Genomic DNA, 25,302 nt, shown 5'->3' with positions numbered 1-25,302 from the left:
AAAAAAAAATTTATTTGCTTCACACATTTCTATCAGTTGTACCTAAAAATGCTTGGAACATATAAAGGATGAGACTGTGACCATGTCTTTGTGGGCAGGAGCAGTGACTCAGGCAGCCTTTGCTGCAGAAGAGGGGCGTCTGTCTGTGTGTCTGTCTGTCTGTCTGTCTGTGTGTCTGTGTCTGTCTGTGTGTCTGTGTGTGTGTCTGTCTGTGTGTGTCTGTCAGTCTGTGTGTCTGTGTGTCTGTCTGTGTGTCTGTCTGTGTGTCTGTCTGTGTGTGTGTGTCTGTGTGTGTGTGTCTATCTGTGTGTGTGTGTCTGTGTGTGTGTCTGTGTGTGTGTGTCTGTGTGTGTGTGTGTGTGTCTGTGTGTGTGTCTGTGTGTGTGTGTGTCTGTGTGTGTGTCTGTGTGTGTCTGTGTGTGTGTGTGTCTGTCTGTCTGTGTGTGTCTGTCTGTCTGTGTGTGTCTGTCTGTCTGTGTGTGTGTGTCTGTGTCTGTGTGTGTGTGTGTGTGTGTCTGTCTGTCTGTGTGTGTGTCTGTCTGTGTGTCTGTGTGTGTGTCTGTGTGTGTGTGTCTGTGTGTCTGTGTGTGTCTGTGTGTGTGCGTGTGTCTGTGTGTGTGTCTGTGTGTCTGTGTGTGTGTCTGTCTGTGTGTGTGTGTGCGTGTGTCTGTGTGTGTGTCTGTGTGTCTGTGTGTGTGTGTCTGTGTGTGTGCGTGTGTCTGTGTGTGTGTCTGTGTGTCTGTGTGTGTGTCTGTCTGTGTGTGTGTGTGTGTGTGTCTGTGTGTGTGTCTGTGTGTGTGTGTCTGTCTGTGTGTGTGTGTGCGTGTGTCTGTGTGTGTGTCTGTGTGTCTGTGTGTGTGTGTCTGTGTGTCTGTGTGTGTGTGTCTGTGTGTGTGTGTGTGTGTCTGTCTGTCTGTGTGTGTGTGTCTGTGTGTGTGTCTGTGTCTGTGTCTGTGTGTCTGTGTGTCTGTGTGTGTGTGTGTCTGTGTGTGTGTCTGTGTGTCTGTGTGTGTGTGTCTGTCTGTGTGTGTGTGTGCGTGTGTCTGTGTGTGTGTCAGTCTGTCTGTGTGTGTGTATGTGTCTGTGTCTGTGTGTCTGTGTCTGTCTGTGTGTCTGTGTGTCTGTGTGTGTGTCTGTCTGTGTCTGTGTGTGTGTCTGTCTGTGTCTGTGTGTCTGTGTGTGTCTGTGTGTGTGTCTGTGTCTGTCTGTCTGTCTGTGTGTCTGTGTGTCTGTCTGTGTGTCTGTCTGTGTGTCTCTCTCTCTTCCAGCCAAACATTTAGAGGTGCTGGAGTCCAAACTGGAATTTGAAGTCATTATGAGATGTCAGTTCTCAAAATCAATCTCCAGGGCTTGGGGACTGAAGGAGGGTGAAGAATTTCATCTGGAGAAGAGAAAGCTCTGGGGAAACTTTAGAGCAGCCTCCAGGGCCTGAAGGGGCTCCAGGAGAGCTGCAGAGGGACTGGGGACAAGGGATGGAGGGACAGGACCCAGGGAATGGCTCCCACTGCCAGAGGGCAGGGATGGATGGGATATTGGGAATTGGGAATTGTTCCCTGGGAGGGTGGGCAGGCCCTGGCACAGGGTGCCCACCCTGGATCCCTGGCAGTGCCCAAGGCCAGGCTGGGCAGGGCTGGGAGCAGCCTGGGACAGTGGGAGGTGTCCCTGCCATGGCAGGGGTGGCACTGGATGGGCTTTAAGGTCTCTTCCAACCCAACCCATTCCATGATTCCCATCTGGGTCCCATCTAAACCAAGAGATTTGCTGGGGCACTTCCAAACCAGTGAGGGGATGCACTGTTCAATCACTTTTGGGTCAATCTCTGGCCACCCTGGAACACAAAGATGTGTCTGTCACTTCTTTCAGTCTGGATCTGCTTTTCAGATTCTGCTTTTCAAAGCAGCACTTTGGCTGCTTTATGGTGAAGAACTGTGGGTTATTACATGCTTAAAAAAAAAAATAGAACATTTTGCTCCAAAGCAATGCTTTGCTTGTTGTCCTACAGTTTATAATCTTGTGTCATTTTCAGCATCAACAGAGGAAAAAATAACAAGGATAATTACATTTAATCTATTTTAAAACACACTCACTCCAGCTGTCAGAAACACTGAAAATTATGTTGATTTTTTTTTCCCCAACCCTGATTTGTCTTTTGTTCCACCAAACAAATCTTAATTAACTTCTGCAGTAGCAGCATGAGGCAATTCTTTTATCATTGCTGTGTATTTGCTAAAGAGCTTGCCAGCAAAAAGCATCAGCAGAGTAATTAGATTAATCCAGCACTGCCTGTGCTGTTCTGAGCTCTGGTTTTGGGCCCCTCTCCTTGATTTAATCCACATTTTCAGGAGTTTTTGTTCTGACTGAGAGCCTGATGCTGTTGCTCAATAGCAAGCCTGCTCTGTGCTCAGTTGGACTCAGAGTGGTTGGGTATCCACAGCCACCAACCTGGACCAGAGTGCAGCTCCTAATTAGCAAAATTTACACCTGCTGAAATATATGATTAAAAACCACAATTATTTGGCCATTATCACCTGGAGAAGGCAGAAGTCCACACATGATTTATCTTTCCAGTGAGTTTCTCACACTGACTGACAGCTGTCATGCACAACTTACTCCTGGATCCAAGGAATTTAAACAAGGCCCTCTTGTCTTTGCAGTTTCCTTTGCCTCCTTTACCTTGTTTATTCTCCTTCTGTTTCTTGGTGCTGTTCATGGAATTAATCCATCTTCCTGCAGTTCTGTGCCAAGGTATGGATTTATGAGCTGTGTCTCCTCAAAGATTGGGTCTTATTTTTCTGCTCTGTAAAAAGATTCAGCACAGTTAATTCACTTTTTACCTTGTTTCTAAGATGGAATTGTTTTGGGTGTTTAGACACAGAAGCTATTAGAAGTTTGGCTGTTCTAAAAAACCTAATTTTCAGGGGTTTTTCAGATTTGGGGGTTGAAATTCTCTCTGGATTATAAATGAATGCCTCTCTTTTAAAGGCCAGCACAGGCTAATACAGTTCAAAAAGGTGGTTTTGGCATTAGCTTATGTAATGCCAGAATAACTTGGCAATTTCCTTCAGCTCTTGCCTTTTCCCTGGAGAGAATGTGCTTATTCTTTCTTGTGCTTCTCAGAGGACAGCCCAGAAGTTCTTTCCTCTTCAGCTGCTTTCTCCTGAGGTATTTTCAGACTGGTTTTGTGCTGCTTGTGTGTAATCTCAGCTGAGGGGTGCCGTGAAGTGCTGGACATGGGGATGAGGATGTTCTGAGCCCCTCAGTCCTTTATCTTTGGTTTGGGATTGCTTAAACTGCTTTTCTTTTCATCATTATGGAGTTTCCAAGGGCATGTAGAGACAGAACAAAGGGGAATGGGTTCAAAGTGAAGGAGGAGGGGTTTGGGTGGGATATTGGGTGTGGTGGTGTTTGCTGGGGTCCCAGGATGAGGGGAGAGATGAGGATCTGACTCCATGTTTCAGAAGGCTTGATTTATTATTTTATGATACATATCACATTAAAACTATACTAAAAGAATAGAAGAAAGAATTTCATCAGAAGGCTGGCTAAGAATAGAAAAAGAATGATAACAAAGGTTTGTGAATGACTGATACATTCTGGACAGCTGGACTGTGATTGGCCATTAATCAGAAACAACCACATGAGACCAATCCCAGATGCACCTGTTGCATTCCACTGCAGCAGATAATCAATGTTTACATTTTGTTCCTGAGGCCTCTCAGCTTCTCAGGAGGAAAAATCCTAAGGAAAGGATTTTTTATAAAACATCTCTGTGACAATTGGGCAGGAACTGTTCCCTGTGAGGGTGGGCAGGCCCTGGCACAGGGTGCCCACCCTGGATCCCTGGCAGTGCCCAAGGCCAGGCTGGGCAGGGCTGGAGCAGCCTGGGACAGTGGGAGGTGTCCCTGCCATGGCAGGGGTGGCACTGGATGGGCTTTGAGATCCCTTCCAAGCCAGCCCATTCCATGATTGATTCTATGAATTATCAGTAAACAGCCCTTCATGATTAATCATGCAATTCTAAATAAACAAACTATGTTGAGAATTACCCTTTGCAACCTGCCCTCCCCACATAAAATCCCCTTTTCATTAAACTCTTTTTAGCAGAGCTTTTAAATATGCACATAATAATAAATAGGGATATCAGTTCTGCTCCACTCTGAGTCTGTGCTTTTTGCACTGAACTAAATTCACCATTCCCACTGTGACAATAGCCAGCACAAGGTTAACATGACAAGCAGCTGGTTACAGTCTTTAATCTTCTAACTAATGTGCATTTGAATTATGACTGCTTTAAACATTTTATAGGTGCCAGGAGAGCACTCCTGGTGCAGCACTGCTGGGCTGTGTGGAACAGCAGATGTAAAATAAGCACAGGCTGCTGAATTGCTGGTTGCTTCTATTTTGGCCTTTAGTTCAGTGTGCAAGGGTGCCAGTATTGGTGCACTGAGACACAGAAATCAGTGGGGAAATGTGGAAAAAAATAAAGCAGGGGGAAGGGAAAGCACAGAAGGAGAAGGGGCAGTGGAGCGTAGGAGAAAAGGACAAAAGAAATTATTGCCTGAGAAATGATGATCACAGAAAGGAGAAGTGGAGATAGGAGGAGGTGGGAGGGTGTGTGGAGAGTGCATCAGGGAAGATGAAAAGGTTCTGTGTGCATTTATTCCACTGAAATAAAATTCTGCAGTGCCCTGCCAATACCATGGCAACTGCCCTGAGGCAGGTCATGCCTGCCTGCTCCTGGGGCTCTGTTGTTACTCTCTCCCATTAAAGCTGTGGGAGAACTTTTGGGGAAGTGCAAACAATCGAGATCAGTTCAATTATCTCAGTCAGATCGACTCAGTGCTCAAAGATCTGTGTTTTCCTAGGGATTATCTGGATATCTGATGTGCCAGTGGGTGACAAACTTGCCTCAGGATCCCAGATTTGGGGCTGTTTGACTCACAGCTTCAAGCTCTTCATGTCTGACACACTCCAGAGCTCATTTTATCACAGAGCTAGAGATGAAACAAGAGATTATTGAATCCCAAATCACTTACAGGCTTTTCTGAGCAATGGAAAAAGTCATATTTTGCCTCCAGCAGCCCCTGAAGGGTAAAGAGATTTCTTGAGCCTCAGGGCTTGGTGCTGTGGTTGGATATGAATCCTCTGTAAAGGTTTCTCAGTCTGGTTCTTTCTTGCTGCTGTTATAAATCTGTGCTGATTCTTTTATCAATTAAATCCTCTGCACTGGGGAAGGAACAGAGAGGATGGGCTGAGTTTTCAGGGTGGGTTTGTCATGAGAGCAGCTGTTTCTGTGAAGGGTGAGATGTAACAGCTCTCACTGCATGGCTTGGAAATCCATGGATGACTGTCACAAAGAGAAATCAGAACTTTCTGGTCTTTAATAAATTCAGTTCTTCACTTGTCTCACTGGATTTCTTGTGCAGTGACTCCAGAGGAGAAGCAGCAATGCATGAGAACAGTCTCCAGTGCATTCCAAGGTGCTGCCTTGTAGGTTTTAAATCTTCTTTTTATCCAGCTTCATTTGGGAAGGAGATGAAGAAGTGTGTGGTTCATGTTATGGTCTTCCTGCCTTCCCTGCATTATCCTCTTGAATATTCACAAAGATTTTTGATGTCTGAATTATGTAACAAAAATCACTTGAAATTCACTCAGAATAGGAGACAATCAGATTACTTGAAACAACACTGATCAAGAAGATCAATTTATATTTTTCCCCAGAGATTCACATTTAAAGAATTGAGAAACATTTCAACAGGTTGAAAGAAAAAAGCTAAAATAACTCTTAATTTAGGACTGATGTTTGGTGCTTTGCACCAAATGACATAAGTGGGTAGTGTTAAAATGATGTACAGGAAATTGAGGAGGTTTATGCTCTGCTGCAGGTATTTAGTGGGGAAAAGGAGCTGTGAGAGTGACATTCTGATTTGCATAAACATGCATAATCTGATCAGCTGCAAAACAGTGAGGTCTGAGTCTTTGAACAGGAAAATAATTCTCAGTTTTCTGCCTGTGTGAGAGCAATTCCTCCCTGAGTTCAGTGAGTTGTGGAAGTGGCACGCTGTGAAAGTGCCTGTCTGAGAGAAATGTGCTGGCAGGGGCTGGCAGTGCCCTGTGCAGTCCCTGCCTCTCCTCCCAGAGCTCTGGGATCCTTTGGAGAGGATTCAGATGTTGGGATAACCCACAGGCCCAGCTCTGCATTGCAGCAGGGTCACACATCAGCACCAAGGAAAGTAAAAAATTTCCTTTAAAAAATCCCAGGACAAGCTGCACCCCTTGCTGCCTGGGGGCTGGGATCAGATTTATTCTGCTGGAAATCCACTTCCATTCCCATTTGGACTTTCCTTGAGCCTGATGTAGTTCCAAAATCAATGGAAACCTCCATTGTAAGACTCCCCTGTTTTTATTAAATTTGCTGGCCTGTGAGTCTGAGTCTCCTCCTCAGGCTTTTGTTCCATCTGTGAGGGGACTGGGGAGGAACCTGCCCTCAAAGCAGGGTCTGAGTGCCCCTGGCAGTGCCACATTCCCTGGCAGTCCCTGCTGGTGGCCACCTCCTGCTGGGAAAGTGCAGAGAGAGCATCCTGCACCTGCTCCTGCTCAGCACCAGGGGGTTTAAACCAACAGCTCCAGTTCCTCATCCTGGGGTAACCTGGAGTGGAGCTCTCCTGCTATTCCATGGAGGAGAGCAGAGCATGGAAACCACAGAAGCAGGAGGTGAAATCTGCTTGTTTGTCCATTGCTCAGAAATGATTTACCTGCTCTTTTCTGTTAAAGAACTGATGAATGAACAGTCCTACAAGCTGTGTTTGTCACCTCCTTGCTAAAGAGGTTTGTCTGCATCATTACTCACCTCCCTTCCTTCTCCAGCCCACCCCAGGGAGATGTTTGGAAATAGTTTTATTCCAGTCATTTCAGGAGTAGGTAGAGCATTGTCCTGGGGAGCAGGAAGTGGGAGTGCAAATGTTTTCAAGCTGGAGAAATGACAAAAACCAGGTCTGTAATTCCTCTCTGACAAGAGTTAGAGAGAGGCTGGATGGTGGTGCCACTTCATTTGGGTGGGAGATCAGGAACAAACTGAAGTGTGCCCCTCTTGAAGATGCTCTTGCTGTGGGAAATGGGGGTTGCACTGAGATAATTATCTCTAGATAAAAGGCAGCAGAGTCCATTATCAGTTCCTGCAACCCTCAAGTCCACCACCAACAGCTGCCCTTTAATGTGGAAAACACTCTCCTGGAAAAGCCAGAGCCATCCTGACCCCCTTGAACACTTCACAGGCAGGGATAATTCAGGAGCTGGAGTCTGGCAGGGACCAGGCAGTGACTGCTCTGTGCTGCTGAACAAGACACTGCTGTGCCTCCCAACTCCCAATCAGTGTTAATTTGGGTGATGATTTCTTCAGGCACTGCAAAGTGACCCCAGAATTGTACATTAATTCAAATAAATTACACATCCAAACAAGATCACTTGTAAGCTCACTATAATAAAGATGTAATCCATGAAGGGAATGTTCAATGAGCTGTTATTGAGCCATTAGAATTCATCCCTTCCACAAAAGCAAATAGAGTTGGCATTAGGGAAAATTTGCATTGCATGTAATGCTGAATACAGAACACATCTGATACACAGGATAAAGTCCAGCTTCTGCCATGTTATTTCAGGTAGTAATGAAGTTGTCTGTGTTATTCCTGACTTCACCCACAACCCTGGATTGCTGGAACACCTTGGATACAATAAACTGCATTTTGCAGAGCTGCCTGGAGTCCCACATCCCTCATTTAAGCTCTTACACCCTCCCAACCCAAACCATTCTGTGGTGTCAGAAACGCTCCTGACCCATGCAGGAACCACAGGTCAGAGCCAGGGGAGCAGAACAGCCAAGGGAGCAGCACTGAGCTCCCTGCTGGGGGTTTGTGTGAGTGCCCTTGGCAGGGCAGACACAGGAGGCAGAAGGATTTTGAGTGAAAAATTCTGGGCAGAAAATGTTAGTCTGGATCTCTTTTTTAACTTTTTTCCTTCTGTTTAGATTTCTCTCAGTGCTGGCAGATGATTCAAAGGCCTGTGCCCTGCCCTGGTCTCCTGCAGCCCCTGCCAGTGCCTTCCCAATCCTTTTGCCTCCTGTGTCTGCCCTGCCAAGGGCACTCTCACAAATCCCCAGCAGGGAGCTCAGTGCTGTTCCCTTGGCTGTTCTGCTCCCCTGGCTCTGCCCTGTGGTTCCTGCATGGGTCAGGAGCGTTTCTGACACCACAGAATGGTTTGGGTTGGGAGGGTGTAAGAGCTTAAATGAGGGATGTGGGACTCCAGGCAGCTCTGCAAAATGCAGTTTATTGTATCCAAGGTGTTCCAGCAATCCAGGGTTGTGGGTGACAGAGCTGTGCCCACAGCTGTCAGCTCCAGCTGCAGGCAGGCCTGGAGCCCCTTTGGTTTAGGTTACAATGCATTATTTACTTTTATTTTGGTTACACTGCATTATTTACTTTTCTTTTGGTTACAATGCATTATAGACTTTTCTTTGCTGAGCATCTTCATACAGCAGAACCAATCTATCCCTTAACTATTATCTATAGCCTATCATAACTACTGTAATTACCATATTCATGTTACTGTTCTCCAGTCACTAAAAGTCAGTGCATTACAGTTTAAGCTGGAAGTTGTTTTTCAGTTTTCTGAGACCTTTTTTCTACTTGCAACTTTGCTGATTTGTTTGCCTGTGCTCTCTTTCTGCTTGGTAAAAACATCTTCTGTTTGGGGTGGGTTTATCCTTTGCTCTAAGTTATAAAATCCCCTTCTAACTAACACACCCTTTGCCTCCTTGGTTATCCAGTAATTCTTTTCTTCTATATCAAAACTTGCTTCCATCTCTATTCCTTCATCAGACCCTAAATTGAAAAATCTTTCTGCTAAGCATCTATGAGACTTCCTTGTCAAACTTCCTTCCTTCCCAACAGGAGGGACCTCAGAGCTCACCCAGGGCCTTGGGCAAGGACACCTTCACCAGCCCAGGGTGCTCCAACCTGGCCTTGAAACCAGCACAGCAGTGCAGAGAAGTATTTGAGGTGGAAAGTTTGGAGCTGGGCTTTGTTTGTTGTCTTTTGGGGCTTTTTTAATAGAAAACCAGTCAACTAAATCACTTTTAAACCTGCTTTCTTAGTCAGTGACTGACACATTCATTTTGTGCCAAGCAAGGTCAGCTGTGGCATCAGACTTTATCCACTCCAGTCCCCAGAGCCTCCAAGGACAGACTGTGCAGTCTCCTGGGGCCAGCTGTGCTCTGTTTGATCATTCCAATAAAAACCATGCACTGTGCACAGTTAAATGTGCAGAGAGCTTTAATATTATTAATATTTGCATTAAAAGTCACTCCAGAATTGTGCCAGGGGGAGAATTACTGGATTAAATGAGTAAATTACTCATTTACTGTGTGAGGATACAAGGGGAGAGCTTAGAGAGAGGCCAAGAGAGTTCACACTCTCTTTGAGTGAGAGCATGAGCTGATCCAGGTCAGCAAACACATCCCACAGGTGAGAACCAACAAGGAGAAGCTGCCATTCCTCACCCTGGCTGATCTCCTGTTGGGCTCCCAGAGGGAAGGTGTTGATATCTAAATTATGGAGTGTGCTGTTCCCTTCAACTCTACTTCATCCATGGGTATTGCAGGGCTGGAGCTGGATGGAGTCAGGACTTGCCAAGTAATTCTGGGAGCTTTAGGAAGAAGTGTGTGTAAAATGTTAAACCAATCTGATTAACTGATTTTACAGCAGTTGCTCTGGGTTGGTTTTGAATGCACTTCACTGTCTGGCTCTGTGCAGCCTGAGCTGGTGTCTCTGAGAGCTGTACTGGTGTAAATCAGCCCAAAATCCCATTTTTCCTGGCTCTGTCTTCTGCTAGAAGTGTCACCCCATGTGAAGGCTCTGCTGGACACCTTTCTCACACAGCCCTGATGGAAGTTTTCCTTCCTAAAGACTTTCCCCCAAAACAAAGTCATCATAGCTGGTAATAGGACAAAGGGAAATGGCCTGAGGTTGGATATCAGGGAAAATCTCTTCAGAGAAAGGCATGGGGACATGCACTGGTGGGGTCACCATCCTTGGAAGCATTCAGAAAACAAGTGGATGTGGCACTTGGCTCATGGCTGACAAAAAATCCCCTTGATTTCAGAAGTATTTTCCAACCTTAATGATTATGTGATTCTATGAAAACCCATGCTGTTTTTTTTTTCACTCTGCTAGTTTTCCTTGATGAAACATTGGCCTCACATAAGAAAGCATTTGTGCTTTCCCCCTAATTTTCTTGATGGCATCAAAGATGCTCCATTAATTAACACGTTTGTCCTTGAAAAAAAAGGAACTTTTCAAGGAACTTCTGAGGTGTTTTGATGACTCCTCTTGATGAAAGTGCCCTTTAGCAGTGATCTAACAGGTCTAATTGATTATTTTTTGATAAATGTGAGTGCTGGAGCTGGTGTGCCACAATTTATTAGGAGACCCCTGTGGGATCACAGCTGATTCCTCCTTGTGTTCCCTCCAATGGATGCACTTGTGTTCAGGCACATGAGGTGGGATCCCATTTGTTTTGCCTTCACAAGGAACATTCCAGAACTTGTTCACAATGCCCTGTTCCTTGTCAGCATCATCACCATCATCATCATCATCCAAAGCCCTGCTCACAGCTGAGCCAGCCTGATGGTGAAGCTTCTCCTGCCCCACTGTTTCAGGTGGATCTTGTCTCTCTCCCACCATTCCTCAGCAGAATAAAAAGGAACAAACCCTGCAGCACTGCAGCCAGAGCTGGTCAAACATGATGAGAGCCATGGTCCCATTCAGAGCAGGAATTTTGGGGGAGGTATTTAACAATAGTGCAACATCCAGGAAACATCATCTCAGCTCCAGGTGGGTTGGTACCTCCTGTTTCCAGGAACTTCAGGCCCTTTCCTGTTGGCCTTGGCAGATTTCCTGTCACTGAGTTGCCACATTCTCATCAGGCTCCTCATGGTTTCTCCTCATCCTTTATCTCCCTCCTGCTGGAAGAGTGGCCACTCTCCTTCCAAAGGCAGCTGCCTCAGTGTGCAGGAGCTGATCTCAGTCACAGAGCAGGGAGCAGCTGCCCAGGTGAACTCAAGGTGAGCTGAGCCCTTCAATCCAGCAGCAAATTGGTTTCCTTCCTCCAAGGGTACTCCAGAGCAATGGAAATCACTCCAGAAAAAAGCAGAAGGAAACATTGTTTTCCCTTGCTGAGATGAAAACATGAGGCAGTGAGAGATTTCTGGGACTGGGAGAGTGAGAACAAAAGGAATAGCTAAGGCAGAAATTGAAATGCTTGATCCAAATGCAGAAAGTCACTGAGCTCCAGGTGTTGGCCTGTGCTTTGGTACTTATTCCCTTCCTATTTCACCCACTCCTTTCCCTTTCCTCTCTGTTTACTGGTAATTGTGTTTGCCAGCTGGCTGCAGGGCACAAATTCTTTATATTAAAAATCCTGCTGGTGTTTTTTAAAAAAACAACCAAAACTTTGAGGTTAGCTAAAGCAAAAAAAAAAAAAAAAAAAAAAAAAAAAAAAGGAAAAAGAGAAAAGAGAAAGCTGAGCTGTTTTAAATGGTCAAATACTGCATCATTTTTATTTTTCCTGCTTTTGAGCTGTCAGACTTGCTGCTTTGCCATCTGCAGGGGCAGAGTTGTGTTCAGTCTCATGATTTCTCATGAATTCCAGCTTGATGTTATGGTTTAACCCAGAGCTCAGGAACATCAGGAGCACCATAAAGGACAGGGATGAGGGATTTGCAGTTATGTGGATTATCTAAATCCTGCCTCACTGGCCTCAAAGCAAGTTCTCTGTGGGTCTCTTGCTGGGGGATGTTCTCCATGGGCTCTGTTTAAAAGCAAAATTACCCCAATCCCCCCTCCCAGCCCAGAGCCTGCACACTGAACCCAAAACTGTTTTACTTGTGCAGAGAGCAATAGATCAGAGCAAATTTAAACATTCTGACACAATTTATTGCAAAGACTTTCATAGTCAGGTGGAAAATCATCTGCTTTGCCAGTGATGCAGAGTATCTGAATTATCTCCTTCCAACTCCAGTCTACAAAAACCATTTATTTTGTGTGCTGAGCAGGTAACATTTCCATAACAACAGAAAATGGGCATGGAAAAAGCCCAGTTGATTGTAAACATAGGTGAAACTTATTTGATTCAGATTCTTTGTGTGTCTCAGAAGGGCTCTGCATTTCCTGCTGCTCTTGTCTGTGTGGGCTCTGTGTCACCAAGGGAGGGTGGGGACATCCCTGGTGACTGAGCAGGGACAGGTGATCAGCACTGAAAAGCCATTCTGAGCTGCTGGGAGGAAACTTCTGCACCTTTTGGCCTCTCAGCCAGTGGAAGAGCTTGCCCAGGCAGGTTGTTCAGTCTCTCCCTTGGAGATCTTTAGGAGCCAATAAACTCCTGCCCTGAGGGATCTGATCCCATTGCTGGTCCTGCTTGGAGCAGGAGGTTGGGCTGGGACTTCAAAAGGTTCCTTGGAGCCAGGGTTATGCAGGGGGTCTCAGTGGCAGCCCTGCCTTGCTGCACAAATTGGCAAAATTCCTCCTGTCGGGTTTTCGGCTGTTTGAAGGGCCTGGAAAGGCCCGGAGTGGCCTTGGGGCAGCCCGCGTATCGAAGGATGAGAAGAGGCTTCAGTTCTTCTTTCGGTCTTTATGTTTATTAATTGTTTATCTAAAAGATTTTCTCTCAGCCCAACAGAGCTCTGCTCAGCAGCCAGCCATGAGCACACTGTGTAGCCCTCCGGGCGGTCACCTATCTTTATACCCATTGTTACGTGTACAATATTTATCATTTTTCCCCAATACCATTTATTCTTATTACTCGGTGCACTTTCAGTAATAACCAATCCAAAGGTGCCACCATCACCAAAGAAGATGGAGGAGAAGAAGAAGAAGAAGAAGGACAGGACACGCCCCAATTCCTCCATCTTACTTCTCTAAACCCCCCTGTACAGAAATCCTAAACCCTGTGTTTCACTCTCTAATTAACCAATCCCTTCACCATTCACCCCGGTGAAACCCTCCTGTCCTCATACAGGTGTCGTCTCCCGTGTAGGGTCAAAGTCCAGCCACCAGACACTTCTGGAACATCCCAGGACTCCCGAGCCCCCCCAAGGGTGCTCTTGGTGGCTCAGCATCTCAGGACTCAGATCCTGAGATCCCACATCCTCCTTTGGGCAGATTTACACCCAGGATAAGCATGGAGGAGAATTTCCATCTGTCTGTCCCTACAGCAGGATTTTCAGCCCCAGTGATCCCCAGTACCTTGAAAGCCCTGGGAGTCTCAGAAGGGGCAGATTTGTTTGGATTTTGTGTTAATTGGTAGTTAAATTGTGTTGAGCCGACACTGGGATTCCCCAGTGGGAGCTGGGGAATTTGATAAAATTTGATAAAATTCCCTTGCAGAGGATGATCCAGAGAGGGTTTGCCTGCTGCTCTTTGCTTACTGAGAGACTGAGCAGGGGGTTAAACAGTGCCTGCTTCCCATCCAGCATCCCAGGGCACTCAGGCTGTCCCTGCAGGGGCACAGGGACACTTCTGTGTTTTGATGGAGCTGTCACCCTGTCACTGCAGGGAGATGTGACACCTGGGCAGCCCTGGCACAGCCCTGTGTGTTCCAGGAGCACCTGCAGTGTTCCAGGGCATCACTGCCAGCTCCTGTGCCTGCCACAGCTCTAGGTCACTCTCAGGTGCCCAGCTCAAACACAAACAGCTCTGATTTATGGCTCAGCTGCCAAAAATCACATCTGCTAAGGTGCTGTCACCAAGGGAGGTGGGAGCTGCTCAGGGCCAAAAATGCAGCTTTGATGATTGCAGGCACTCAAAACCTTTAAAACATCGAGTGATAAATTCTGGTTGATGTCACTGTAGGACACAAAGAACACAAGCTCACACTGCTGTTCTCAAGGTGAAGAAAAAAGGAAAGTTTATTTCCTGACTTTAACATTTATAGTTTTCCAAGAGTGCCAGTGGATTGGAGGGTGACAGTGCCACCTCTCCAATGACACTGGACAAACCAACAATCCATTAACTTTCTCCTCCTCCATAAAGGAATGCAAAACAATGAGTTATTTACAGAAAGTTTATTGTTTTTAATAACAATAATAATTTTAATAACAATAATAATTTAATCATTATTATTATTACAGGAACATGAGTTTATTGTGTGAGAAAGTTCACTACAAGAATGTCAACATCAGAAGGCTTAAAAAACCAGGGTGACAGGTTACTCTGTAGATTTTTGAATTGCCATCCCTTCTGCCCCCTCTTTGAAGATGGCACTTGCTGAGGACAGTAACAGCAGCTCCCTGATGCTTTGGAGCTGCCCTTTTAACACATTTTCTGTTGCTGCAGTTTTGGATGAGCTCCTGGCAGGGATGGAGCCAGGGGAAGGGAGGATGCTCAGGCTCAGCAGGTCCCTTGGGCTGGCAGTGGCATTTGCCCAGCTGTGCATCAAGTTATTCAGAAACCTAAACCAGCAGAAAAACAACATTTTTCCTGCCAGTTAAGTGTCTGGGCTGCCTTGCAATGAGATCAGCTGAGCTGCTGGCAGCAGGCAAGGCTGGAGGAAGGGGAAAGTGGCTCATTTGTATGGGTAAACATTCTCTTAGCCTTCATTTCTCTCACAGTTTAAGTTCATAAACCCCATTTTCTTCACCCTGCTGTTTCCCCCACGGGTGCAGCATCCCATCCTCCAGTCAGGACCTTGGGTGGGCACACTCTGAGCTGCACTGGAGAATTTGCCTGCCTTAATTTTGTGTTGCTGGGTTGGTTTGCAGCAGGTTCCTTTTGTGTCACTGCACAAGTGCTTTTCTCAGAGCTGAGAGTGGGAGAAGGGAAGGAGCAGGGCAGGGGAGCTCTCATTTGTCTAAATTGGAACTGCCAGCTTCAGCTGTCGGGGTGTGTGCCTGGAATTGCAGTGCCAGGCAGTGATTATGTCCGTGCTGATTATTCCACTGCTCTGTGAACATTCTCAATGTGCTTCCTGGCTTATGAATTTGTCCCCATGACATTTGGGAAATGTCCTTTTTGTGCTGTTTTTTCCTTTCTGGGGGCTGCAGCAGTGGGGTTGGGATTCAGGAGGGGGATGATCCCTCAGGTATCCATTTGTCCCAGGGACAGAGCAGGGGGGAGGCTGCCTTGGGAATGGGGGCAGGGGATTATTTCAATCTCTGACCATATTTAAACCTTAGGGTTGGCTGGGAGGAAGAGGTAAAGAAAAAAAAGACAGCAATTGTGAGGCTCAGTGAGGAAATATTGGGACTTTGTGATGCAGAGGGAGGCCTTGCAATGACCAAAGGAAACACTGTTGAATAGAGAACTCTGAACATTTTGCCTCAGCTCCACACACATTTGAATTTTGTTTATTTTCTCTTATCTGTTCCATTCTTTCTCTGACCTGCTGAGATCTGTCCTGCAGGTTGGGTTGTGGCACAGCCCCTGCCCTTGGGTGGTGTTGGCTTTTTATACCAAAAACTTTATTTACTTAATGTACTTTATTTACAATAATATTCCAATACCTATCACCTATGTTAGACAGTCTGCCTCTACTCTAAACCAATCAAAAAATGTCACCATCACAGCAGAAGATGGAGAACAAGAAGAAGGACAGGACATGCCCAGATTCCTCCATCTTGCCTCTTGAACCCAATTCTAAATCCCCAAAATTCTACATTTTCACCCTGTGACAAATTAACCATCATTCTACTCAAACTCTTGTGACTTGCAAATCCTCAGACAAAGTTGGGAATTGTTTCCATGGGCTAAAATCAAAGGCACAGGTGGTTTTGGTGGTTTGGACTCTGTGCCAAGGTCTCTGAGCCCCTGCCAGGGCTCCAGTCATCCAGGGCAGCCAGAGGAATGTGCTGGGTTCCAACAGGGAGGAAATGATGAAAGGCTCCATGTTCTTAGGAGGCTAATTTATTACTATATTATATTGTATTGTATTATATTATATATTATGTTGTATTATGTTATACTAATATGCTGTACTATACTATATATATATAGTATATATACTATATATACTACTATACTATATACTACTATATATAGTATATCTACTATATATACTACTATATATATATTCTTTAGTATATACTATACTAAAGAATAAAGATACTTACAAAAGGTTTAACAAGACACTAATGAAAAACTCATGACTCCTCCCAGAGTCCCAACACAGCTGGCTGTGATTGGTCATTAATTTAAAACAATTCACATGAAACCAATCAAACAATGACCAATTGGCAATCAATGTCCAAACCACATTCCAAAGCAGCAAACACAGGAGAAGCAATCAGATAATTATTGTTTTCATTTTTCTCTGAGGCTTCTCAGCTTCCCAGGAGAAGAAATCCTGGCCAAGGGGTTTTTCAGAAAATATGACAGTGACAGGCCTTGGAGGTTCTTTTCTCAGCCTCCATACTTCTGGAAACACATTTCCACATGAAAGTGTGAAGAACTTGTGCTCCATTCTACATTTCATGCTCTTTTTGCTTTCTTCCCTCTGTCCCATGGATATTCCAGCTGGGTCCACGTTTCCTTCCCTGTAATTGTGGAGGTCTCATCACATCAGAGCAACTTTTAATTAGAATCATATTTTGCATTAAAGAAATCAAAGGCTCAGAAAAATCTTACTTCACTCTACAATTAATTAACTTTCCTCTGCCTGATGGAATTGAAGAGACTAAAATTAGCAAAATTTGTGGCTAAATCTTCTATCAGCTGTTGCCACCTGTTCTTGTTGTGGGTTCTGGCTGTGCCTGAATCTTTGCATTCCTGTCTTACCTACTCCATCATGTTTAATTTGCTCTTCACCATTACCATTTTCCAAATTTAGGCTAAATGTCATTAAAATGTGCTAGGAAGGTCCCATTCTGTGACTTTTTAATGTCCTTGACCTTCATGTGGTTGGTTCTCTTTGCACCAGAATGGTTTAATAAATAATGGCTGTACTTTCCCAGCTCATTGATAGGGTTGTTTGCTCCAGTTTGGTTTGGAGCTTGGGAAGGTGGGAATTTTCTGGTTTGGATGTGTGTCAGGAAGTGCAGTCATTTCACAAACCATCCTGGTGTTTAATGGACTGCTGGCTGGAAACAACCACCCAAGTCTGCTTTTCAAAGCAACAGCAGGGATGCACACAAATAAACCAATTTTCCATGGGAGAAGTGATGTTTTACCCAGTGGGGGTGTAAGGTTGAATTTCAGTGCACTGCTTGGCCTGGCCTTTATCTCCCTAACATTCCCTCTCTGTGGAATGTTCTTCTGTGAGATGTTCCTCTATGGAATGTTCTTCTGTGAGATGTTCCTCTAAGGAATGCTCCTCTGGGAATGTTCATATAGGAACGTTCTGTGGAATGTTCCTTTGTGGAGTGCTCCTCTGTGAAATGTTCCCCATGGAATGTTCCTCTGTGAGATGTTCCTCTATGGAATGTTCCTCTGGGAAATGTTCCTCTGGGAATGTTCATATAGGAATGTTCTGGGGAATGTTCCTTTGTGGAGTGCTCCTCTGTGAAATGTTCCCCATGGAATGTTCCTCTGTGAGATACTCCTCTATGGAATGTTCTTCTGGGAATGTTCCTCTGGGAAATGTTCCTCTGGGAATGTTCATATAGGAATGTTCTGGGGAATGTTCCTTTGTGGAGTGCTCCTCTGGGGAAATGTTCCTCTGGGGAATGTTCCTCTGGGAACATTTTGAGTATTCTTCTGGGAATGTTCCTCTGTGGAATGTTCTTATGGGAATGTTCCTCTGGGGAATGTTCTTCTGTGAGATGTTCCTCTAAGGAATGCTCCTCTCGGAATGTTCATATAGGAATGTTCTGTGGAGTGCTCCTCTGTGAGATGTTCCCCATGGAATGTTCCTCTGTGAGATGTTCCTCTATGGAATGTTCTTCTGGGAATGTTCCTCTGGAAACATGAGCAGGAGCTCCATGTTTCAAATCAGACCTGGTTTTCCATAAAACATGACATTTTAGGACGTTTTTTAGTCCTTGTGGCAGCTTTGCCAAGGCAGCTCTTTCCTCCTCTTGCAGGAAGCAGCCAACATGCTACGTCTGATCCAGAACAGGCTGAAGGAGGAGGAGCAGCACCTGCTCAAGAGTGGAGGTGAGTGGCATTTCCTTCAGCTCTCGTGGTGCCCGAGGAGTTGCTGAGTGCTGGCTGCTCCAGGTGGAAGTGTCCACTTCCAAGGGGATGTGGGGTGATGGCAGAGTCAGCAGGAAGGGGCAGAACAAGTGGAGTTGTCACAACTTTAAAGGACAGCAGTGAAATGTCCCTCTGTGGAATGTCCCTCTGTGGAATGTCCCTCTGTGGAATGTCCCTCTGTGAGATGTTCCTCTGGGAGATGTCCCTCTGGGAGATGTTCCTCTATGGAATGTCCCTCTGGGAGATGTTCCTCTATGGAATGTCCCTCTGTGAGTTGTTCCTCTGGGAGATGTTCCTCTGGGAGATGTTCCTCTGGGAGATGTTCCTCTGGGAGATGTTCCTCTATGGAATGTTCCTCTGGGGAATGTTCCTCTATGGAATGTCCCTCTGGGAGATGTTCCTCTGGGGAATGTTCCTCTGGGGAATGTTCCTCTGTGGAATGTCTCTCTGTGAGATGTTCCTCTGGGGAATGTTTCTTGGGGAAATGTTCTTCTGGGAATGTTCCTGTGGGAAATGTTCTGGGGGGACGTTCCTCTGGGGAATGTTCTTCTGTGAGATGTTCCTCTATGGAATGTTCCTATGGGAATGTTCATATAGGAATGTTCTGGGGAATGTTCCTTTGTGGACTCTTCCTCCTGGGAAATGTTCCTCTGGGAACATTTTGAGTATTCTTCTGGGAATGTTCCTCTGTGGAATGTTCTTACGGGAATGTTCCTCTGGGAAGTGTTCTGGGAGATGTTCCTCTGTGGGATGTTCCCCTGTGGAATGTTCTTCTGTGAGATGTTCCTCTAAGGAATGCTCCTCTGGGAATGTTCATATAGGAATGTTCTGGGGAATGTTCCTTTGTGGAGTCCTTCTCTGGGGAAATGTTCCTCTGGGGAAATGTTCCTCTGGGGAATGTTCCTCTGGGAACATTTTGAGTATTCTTCTGGGAATGTTCCTCTGTGGAACGTTCTTACGGGAATGTTCCTCTGGGAAATGTTTTGGGAGATGTTCCTCTGTGGGATGTTCCTCTGGGGAATGTTCTTCTGTGAGATGTTCCTCTATGGAATGCTCCTCTGGGAACATTCATATGGGAATGTTCTGTGAAATGTTCCTCTGTGGGATGTTCCTCTATGGAATGTTCTTCTGGGAATGTTCCTCTGGAAATGTTCATATAGGAATGTTCTGGGGAATGTTCCTTTTTGGAGTCCTCCTCTGGGGAAATGTTTCTCTGTGGGATGTTCCTCTATGGAATGTTCCTCTGGTAAATGTTCCTCTGTGGGATGTTCCTCTGGGAACATTTTGAGTATTCTTCTGGGAATGTTCCTCTGTGGAATGTTCTTACAGGAATGTTCCTCTGGGAAGTGTTCTGGGAGATGTTCCTCTGTGGAATGTTCTTCTGTGAGATGTTCCTCTATGGAATGCTCCTCTGGGAATGTTCATATAGGAATCTTCTGTGGAATTTTCCTTTGTGGAGTGCTCCTCTGTGAAATGTTCCCCATGGAATGTTCCTCTGTGAGATGTTCCTTTGTGGAGTGCTCCTCTGAGGAATGTTCTGTGGGATGTTCCTCTGTGAGATATTCCTCTATGGAACCTTCCTGTGGGAACGTTCCTGTGGGAGTATTCTTCTGGGAATGTTCCTCTGGGAAATGTTCTGTGGAATGCTCCTCTGTAGAATTCCTTTTACTCTTGGGGAAATGTTCCCCTGGGGAATGTTCCTCTGTGTGGGGTGTCCTGCCAAACCAGAGGGTCCTTTCTGGCCCAGAATGATTCCTTTTGACACATCACAACTTTCCCAGATGAAAACTCCCAGCTTAAAATCCTCTCTACTATCATCAGTCTTATCAACAGGATCCACACTTGCCTCCCTGCATTTCTTTGATTTAATGTACCTGCAAAAGGGGAATGCAATTAAAATTTGGGAGTTTTTTCTTTTTTTTTTCCCTCTAAACTACTTCTTAATTAGGATCAGAAGGGAATTAATGACCTCTTGAGACTCTAGAAAGCTCACAAACCAGATACTGCTCTTTTTGAGCCAAACACCCGCCAGAACTTGATCATGAGCTATCCCTGGGAATTTTAATATTGCAGGCTGAGCATTTTTATTTGATACTTGGAGAAACCAGGAGGAAAGTTAATTCTCAGGATCAGAGGGAGAGCTCATGAAAGCTGAAACTGAGTAATGACAATAAAGTTGCACTTCACACTTTGTTTGGTGGCTGAGATTTTCAGAGCAAAGTTGTGAAAGAGGAAATTCACTGATTTCTGCCTATCTTTGATCTCATATCAATGAGGTAAAGAGTGAAGAAGTTTCAGCTGAAATTCAGGATTTGTAACGTAAATCACAAGAATATGGAATTATTTCAAGAATTTATTTGCATGAAAAGTCCAAGTCCTGCTGTCTGAGAATTTTTGGGGTAAAGTTCAACAAGAGGTGGAAATCAGTCACCAGTAATTGGCAGAGTGAGGTATAACATGAAAATCTTGTCTGTGGATTTTCAGCTGGAAAACTGTCAGTTTCCATCTCTGAAATAAAAGGAATTTTACCTTTTAGTGACTGATTTAGCTGCCACCTAAGAATATAATTATTACTTTTAATGACCTCAAATATTACCATAATACATCTTAATTCAAGTACCAAATTGTCATAATTAGCATTTATTCTAGTGAGAGGAGCACCAGGATCCTGCTTTCCAGAGCTGCCCCATTTATTGCCTGTCCCATCAGCTTGGCAAATCCTCTCATCTCTGCCAGCTCCACCCTGCTTTTGTCTGTGAAACTCTGCAGGGATGGGGCTGACAGGAAATTTGCCCCTCTGGGGCTGTTTTCCAGTCAGGAGCACTGAATTAATTAATGAATGTTTAAAGCTCCGCAGGACCTCAGTCTGCTCACACTTAACAACCTGGGCTCTCCCCTGAGTGCAGACTCCCCCTCTTCTGTAATTAATTAAAAGTTACCCTTTAAACAATTTAATCCCCAGAGATTTGCTGTGGTGAGAGAGTGCAGGAGCGGGTGTCTGCCATGGCACAGTTTGTTTGCAGAGCAGCTGTGTTAACGCTCACACAGGGAAAATGCACATTGGGCACGAGAGGAAGCAAAGCCAGAGCAGCAGGATGGGCTCAGCACCTGGGAGCAGCTTTGCCCAGCCTCCCCCGGGGTTAATCCTGCAGCTCACAGCACAACAGGCATCACCTGAGGGATGAGAGCACTCCCAGGGACCTGGCAGTGATTTTATCAGTGAGGAAATGGTGAGAGGAGCTGCAGCCTGTCAGCTCCTTGGCTTGTGGTGCTGCATGCTGCTGAGAGAGGAGCCAGGAAGGGAGGACTAGAGAGGGACTTCACCCTCAGAAACATCTTTGTGAAGCAGGTTTTTAGAGGGAAGAATATTTAATAGAATCCCAGAGTGGTTTGGGTGGGAAGGACCTTAAAGCCCACCCAGTGCCAGCCCTGCCATGGCAGGGACACCTCCCACTGTCCCAGGTGCTCCCAGCCCTGCCCAGCCTGGCCTTGGGCACTGCCAGGGATCCAGGGTGGGCACCCTGTGCCAGGGCCTGCCCACCCTCCCAGGGAACAATTCCTGCCCAATTTCTTGTGTAAATTGACCTTCCTTCAGTTTAAAACAACTTTTAGCTTAAACTGTAATGTACTAAGTGATTAAAGAACAGTAACATGAATATGGTAATTCCAGTAGTTATGGTAGGCTATGGATAAAAGTTAAGATATGGATTGGTTCTACTGTATTGAGATGCTCAGCAAAGAAAAGTAAATAATGCAATGTAACCAAAACCAAAGGTTTTGGAGCTGACAGCTGTAGGTGCAGCTCTGTCACTCCTTGTCCTGTCACCACTGACACTGCTGAACACTTCATTATTCCACTTTACATTTTTGAGTAATGCCCCCCACATAAAGCAAGGTGGTTTTATCCAAAGTTTTATTCTATCTTCAGTTTGTTTGGAAACTTGGGGCTTTGTTGTCTGGGCCTTCCACCCAGCAGACACCAGGATGGTTGAAGTGGGCCCTGCTGTGCCTTGGTTTTGCTGACACAGCAGGGTCTGGAGGGGGAGGGATGGGTTCATTCTGTGCTCAGTGCAGGGTGGGCAGGCTGGCCTGGCTCTCCCTGGCTGCTCCTGGAATGTTGGGGTAGGGCAGTGAGCTGCCTTGGAAAGGTTCATTGCTTCCCTCCTCAGAGCGGCTGCAGGGCAGCTTCTCTCCTAAAAGCTTAAATGAAAGATGCAGGACTCCAGGCAGCTCTGCAAAATGCAGTTTATTGTGGCCAAGATGTTCCAGCAGTCCAGGGCTGTGGGTGACAGGGCTGTGCCTACAGCTGTCAGCTCCAGCTGCAGGCCTGGAGACCCTTAGTTTAGGTTACAATGCATTATTTACTTTTCTTTTGGTTAGAATGCATTCTGTACTTTTCTTTGCTGAGCATCTTCATACAGCAGAACCAATGTATACCTTAACTATTATCTATAGCCCATCATAACTACTGTAATTACCATATTCGTGTTGCTATTCTCCAATCACTAAAAGTTAGTACATTACAGTTTAAGCTGGAAGTTATTTTTCAGTTTTCTTATAGTAGAAAATTCTGATACTTTTTTCCTACTTGCAGCTTTGCTGCCTTGTTTGCCTGTGCTATCTTTCTGCTTGATAAAAACATCTTGTTTGAGGTGGATTTATCCTCTAAGTCATAAAACCCCCTTCTAACTAACACACCCTTTGCTTTCTTAGTTATCTAGTAGGACTGTCTCAGCAATTCTTTTCTTCTGTATCAAAACTTGCTTCCATCTCTATTCCTTCATCAGACTCTACATTTAAAAATCTTTCTGCTAAGCACACACATATCTGTGAGACTTTCTTGTCAAACTTTCATCCTTCCCAACACTCTCCCTCTGGTAACACTTAATGAGCCTTTCCCAACAGCCTGGGCTGTGGGTGGTGATAAATTTGTTGCCATTAATTGATAAAACTCTGATAAATCCTCTCTGCCCTGTGAGCTCTGTTACTCTCCCCTACCCACAGCATCGATCAGCTCTGCATTGTCTGGGTCCCCTGACCTTATCTCCTGCTAATTTGGTAAGAAGGGTTCCAAATTAACCTCAGTTCTCTCTGCAATGAAGCTGCAGGAGTTTTGGACAGCTCTCAGTTCAGTTTCAGGCTGAGAAATATAAATTCTGTTTCTCATAAAAGAGAGCTGTGGGATGGAGGTTGAGTTGTGCAGGTCGGTGTTAAGAATAAAAAAAGCCCATGGATATGGTGGTCACATAAAAATGGCAAAATTGTTTAATATTATTGATCAAAAGTCTGGTGGGATTTTTTTTTGTGGTTTTTTGGTTTTTTTTTTTTTTGTTTCTTGTTTTTTGCTTTTTTGGAGATTTGTTTGTTTGTTTTGGGTTTTTTTGCTTCCACACGTGTCAAATCGATTTTTGTCTCCATAAAACCACTGCACCAAAAAAACCCCAAAGAACAAAAACCCCACTAAATTATCTGAAATACTCTTCTTAAACAACATAAAGATTTTGAACTCTTGCTACAGATCAGCCTCTGAGAATTATCTGCCTGATGAAATTACACATAATTAAGTATTTGCAGCAGTATAAAAATGAAAAATATCTTTTGTGCTGAGCAGGGAGGAAGTTGTTGTTATTTTTCTGATCTTTGCTTGGCAGGAGATGCCCTGGGAGAGGCTGATCCAGGCAGGGATGTCTCACCCATCTGCTGCCCCTGTGCCACATCAGGGCTGCTGCCATGTCACAAATCCAATTGCCTGAGACTCAGGGCTTGGTTTCCTTGGTAATGTCAAAGTGACACCTGGAACAGTGGATCAGACCCTGCCTGGGGAAGGCTGGAGGTGGCTCTGCTGTCAGGTGTGGGTATTGGATGCTCTGGTGCTGGATTGTGTGAGAGGAGAGGCCAGGGAAAGTCACTGCAGCAGAAATTCAATTTATTCCTCAGGGTTATCCAAAATTGCAAAAACTTTGTTGGGCAGAAAGGATCAACTTGGAATGTTTCTAGGCTGAAATAATTTTTCAGACTCTTCAGATCTTTTTCACTTTTTTACACACTTCTTCTAATGCATTTTCTCACATTCTTCAAGAGCTTTTTATCAATTTAAAACAAGACAATGCAGAATCCCAGAATGGTTTGGGTTGGAAGGGACCTTAAGGCCCATCCAGTGCCACCCCTGCCATGGCAGGGACACCTCCCACTGTCCCAGGTCACTCCCAGCCCTGCCCAGCCTGGCCTTGGGCACTGCCAGGGATCCAGGGTGGGCACCCTGTGCCAGGGCCTGCCCACCCTCACAGGGAACAATTCCCAATTCCCAATATCCCATCCATCCCTGCCCTCTGGCAGTGGGAGCCATTCCCTGTGTCCTGTCCCTCTAGCCCTTGTCCAAAGTCTCTCTCCACCTTTCTTGTAGGAATATAAATTAACTATATTTTTTTTTAAGTAAAATATTTTGTTTTGAAAGTATAAAACAGAACCACTTTGAATTTCTCAAGATATTTCCTTTATTTCTTTTGGCCACTGCTGTGCCCAGGATTAATTTAAATATGGGGAAGTATCTGCTGTAAAACTGAAATTTTCAGTGACTCTGCCACTTTTTGATGTGCTGCTCCAATCAGCCCACCCTGCATCCTCTTGCTTGTGGAATAAATAAACATTGATTTTCCCCAGCATTTGGAAATCTGCACTAGTTGAGTCTAGTTCAGCAATAACCACAGGATTTAACTGCTGCTCCTGGGTGCACCTTTCTGCTCCAGAGCTGATGCTTTAAAATCTGCCAGCAGACCAAGAAAAAACCCCATTGAGCAACTCTGGGATTGAGGGTGACTCCTGGATGGTTCCTGGATGATATTGCTGGTGCTGGGCCATCCATCTCCCTGTGAGAGACACTTGGAACTGCTCCACAGGAGCTTTGTGTGGTGCCTGGTGGGTAATTGCAAATTCATGAGCTAATTTAATAGTGCTTGGATGGATTTTTGGCTTGTAAGACTGTTAGAAATAGTTCTGGTCACCAAATGTGACCTCTTGATCAAATGGGCCCAGAAATAACCTGACTGCTCACTGCTGCTAAAACTCTAAATCCCAGTTTGAGTGGAGCTTGTCATCCTGAGTTCATTTTAATTATTTCAAGTGGCTG

General features: G+C 45.2%; 1 protein-coding gene across 2 annotated transcripts in view; it reads left to right on the top strand.

The window, feature by feature from the left end:
• CLUAP1 (clusterin associated protein 1) overlaps positions 1-25,302 on the top strand; it is a 71,436-nt gene that overhangs the window by 30,537 nt on the left and 15,597 nt on the right. For both annotated transcript variants that reach the window (XM_074553122.1, XM_074553121.1), the window contains exon 9: positions 18,065-18,137. In XM_074553122.1, coding sequence (XP_074409223.1) covers positions 18,065-18,137 — 73 coding nt within the window. The remainder of the gene's footprint in view (positions 1-18,064; positions 18,138-25,302) is intronic.

The sequence above is a fragment of the Zonotrichia albicollis genome, chromosome 16, assembly GCF_047830755.1.
Source record: "Zonotrichia albicollis isolate bZonAlb1 chromosome 16, bZonAlb1.hap1, whole genome shotgun sequence".
In the NCBI taxonomy this organism is placed as follows: Eukaryota; Metazoa; Chordata; class Aves; order Passeriformes; family Passerellidae; genus Zonotrichia; species Zonotrichia albicollis.
The sequence above is the reverse complement of the archived record's forward strand: the minus strand, read 5'-3'. Positions and strand labels throughout refer to the sequence as shown.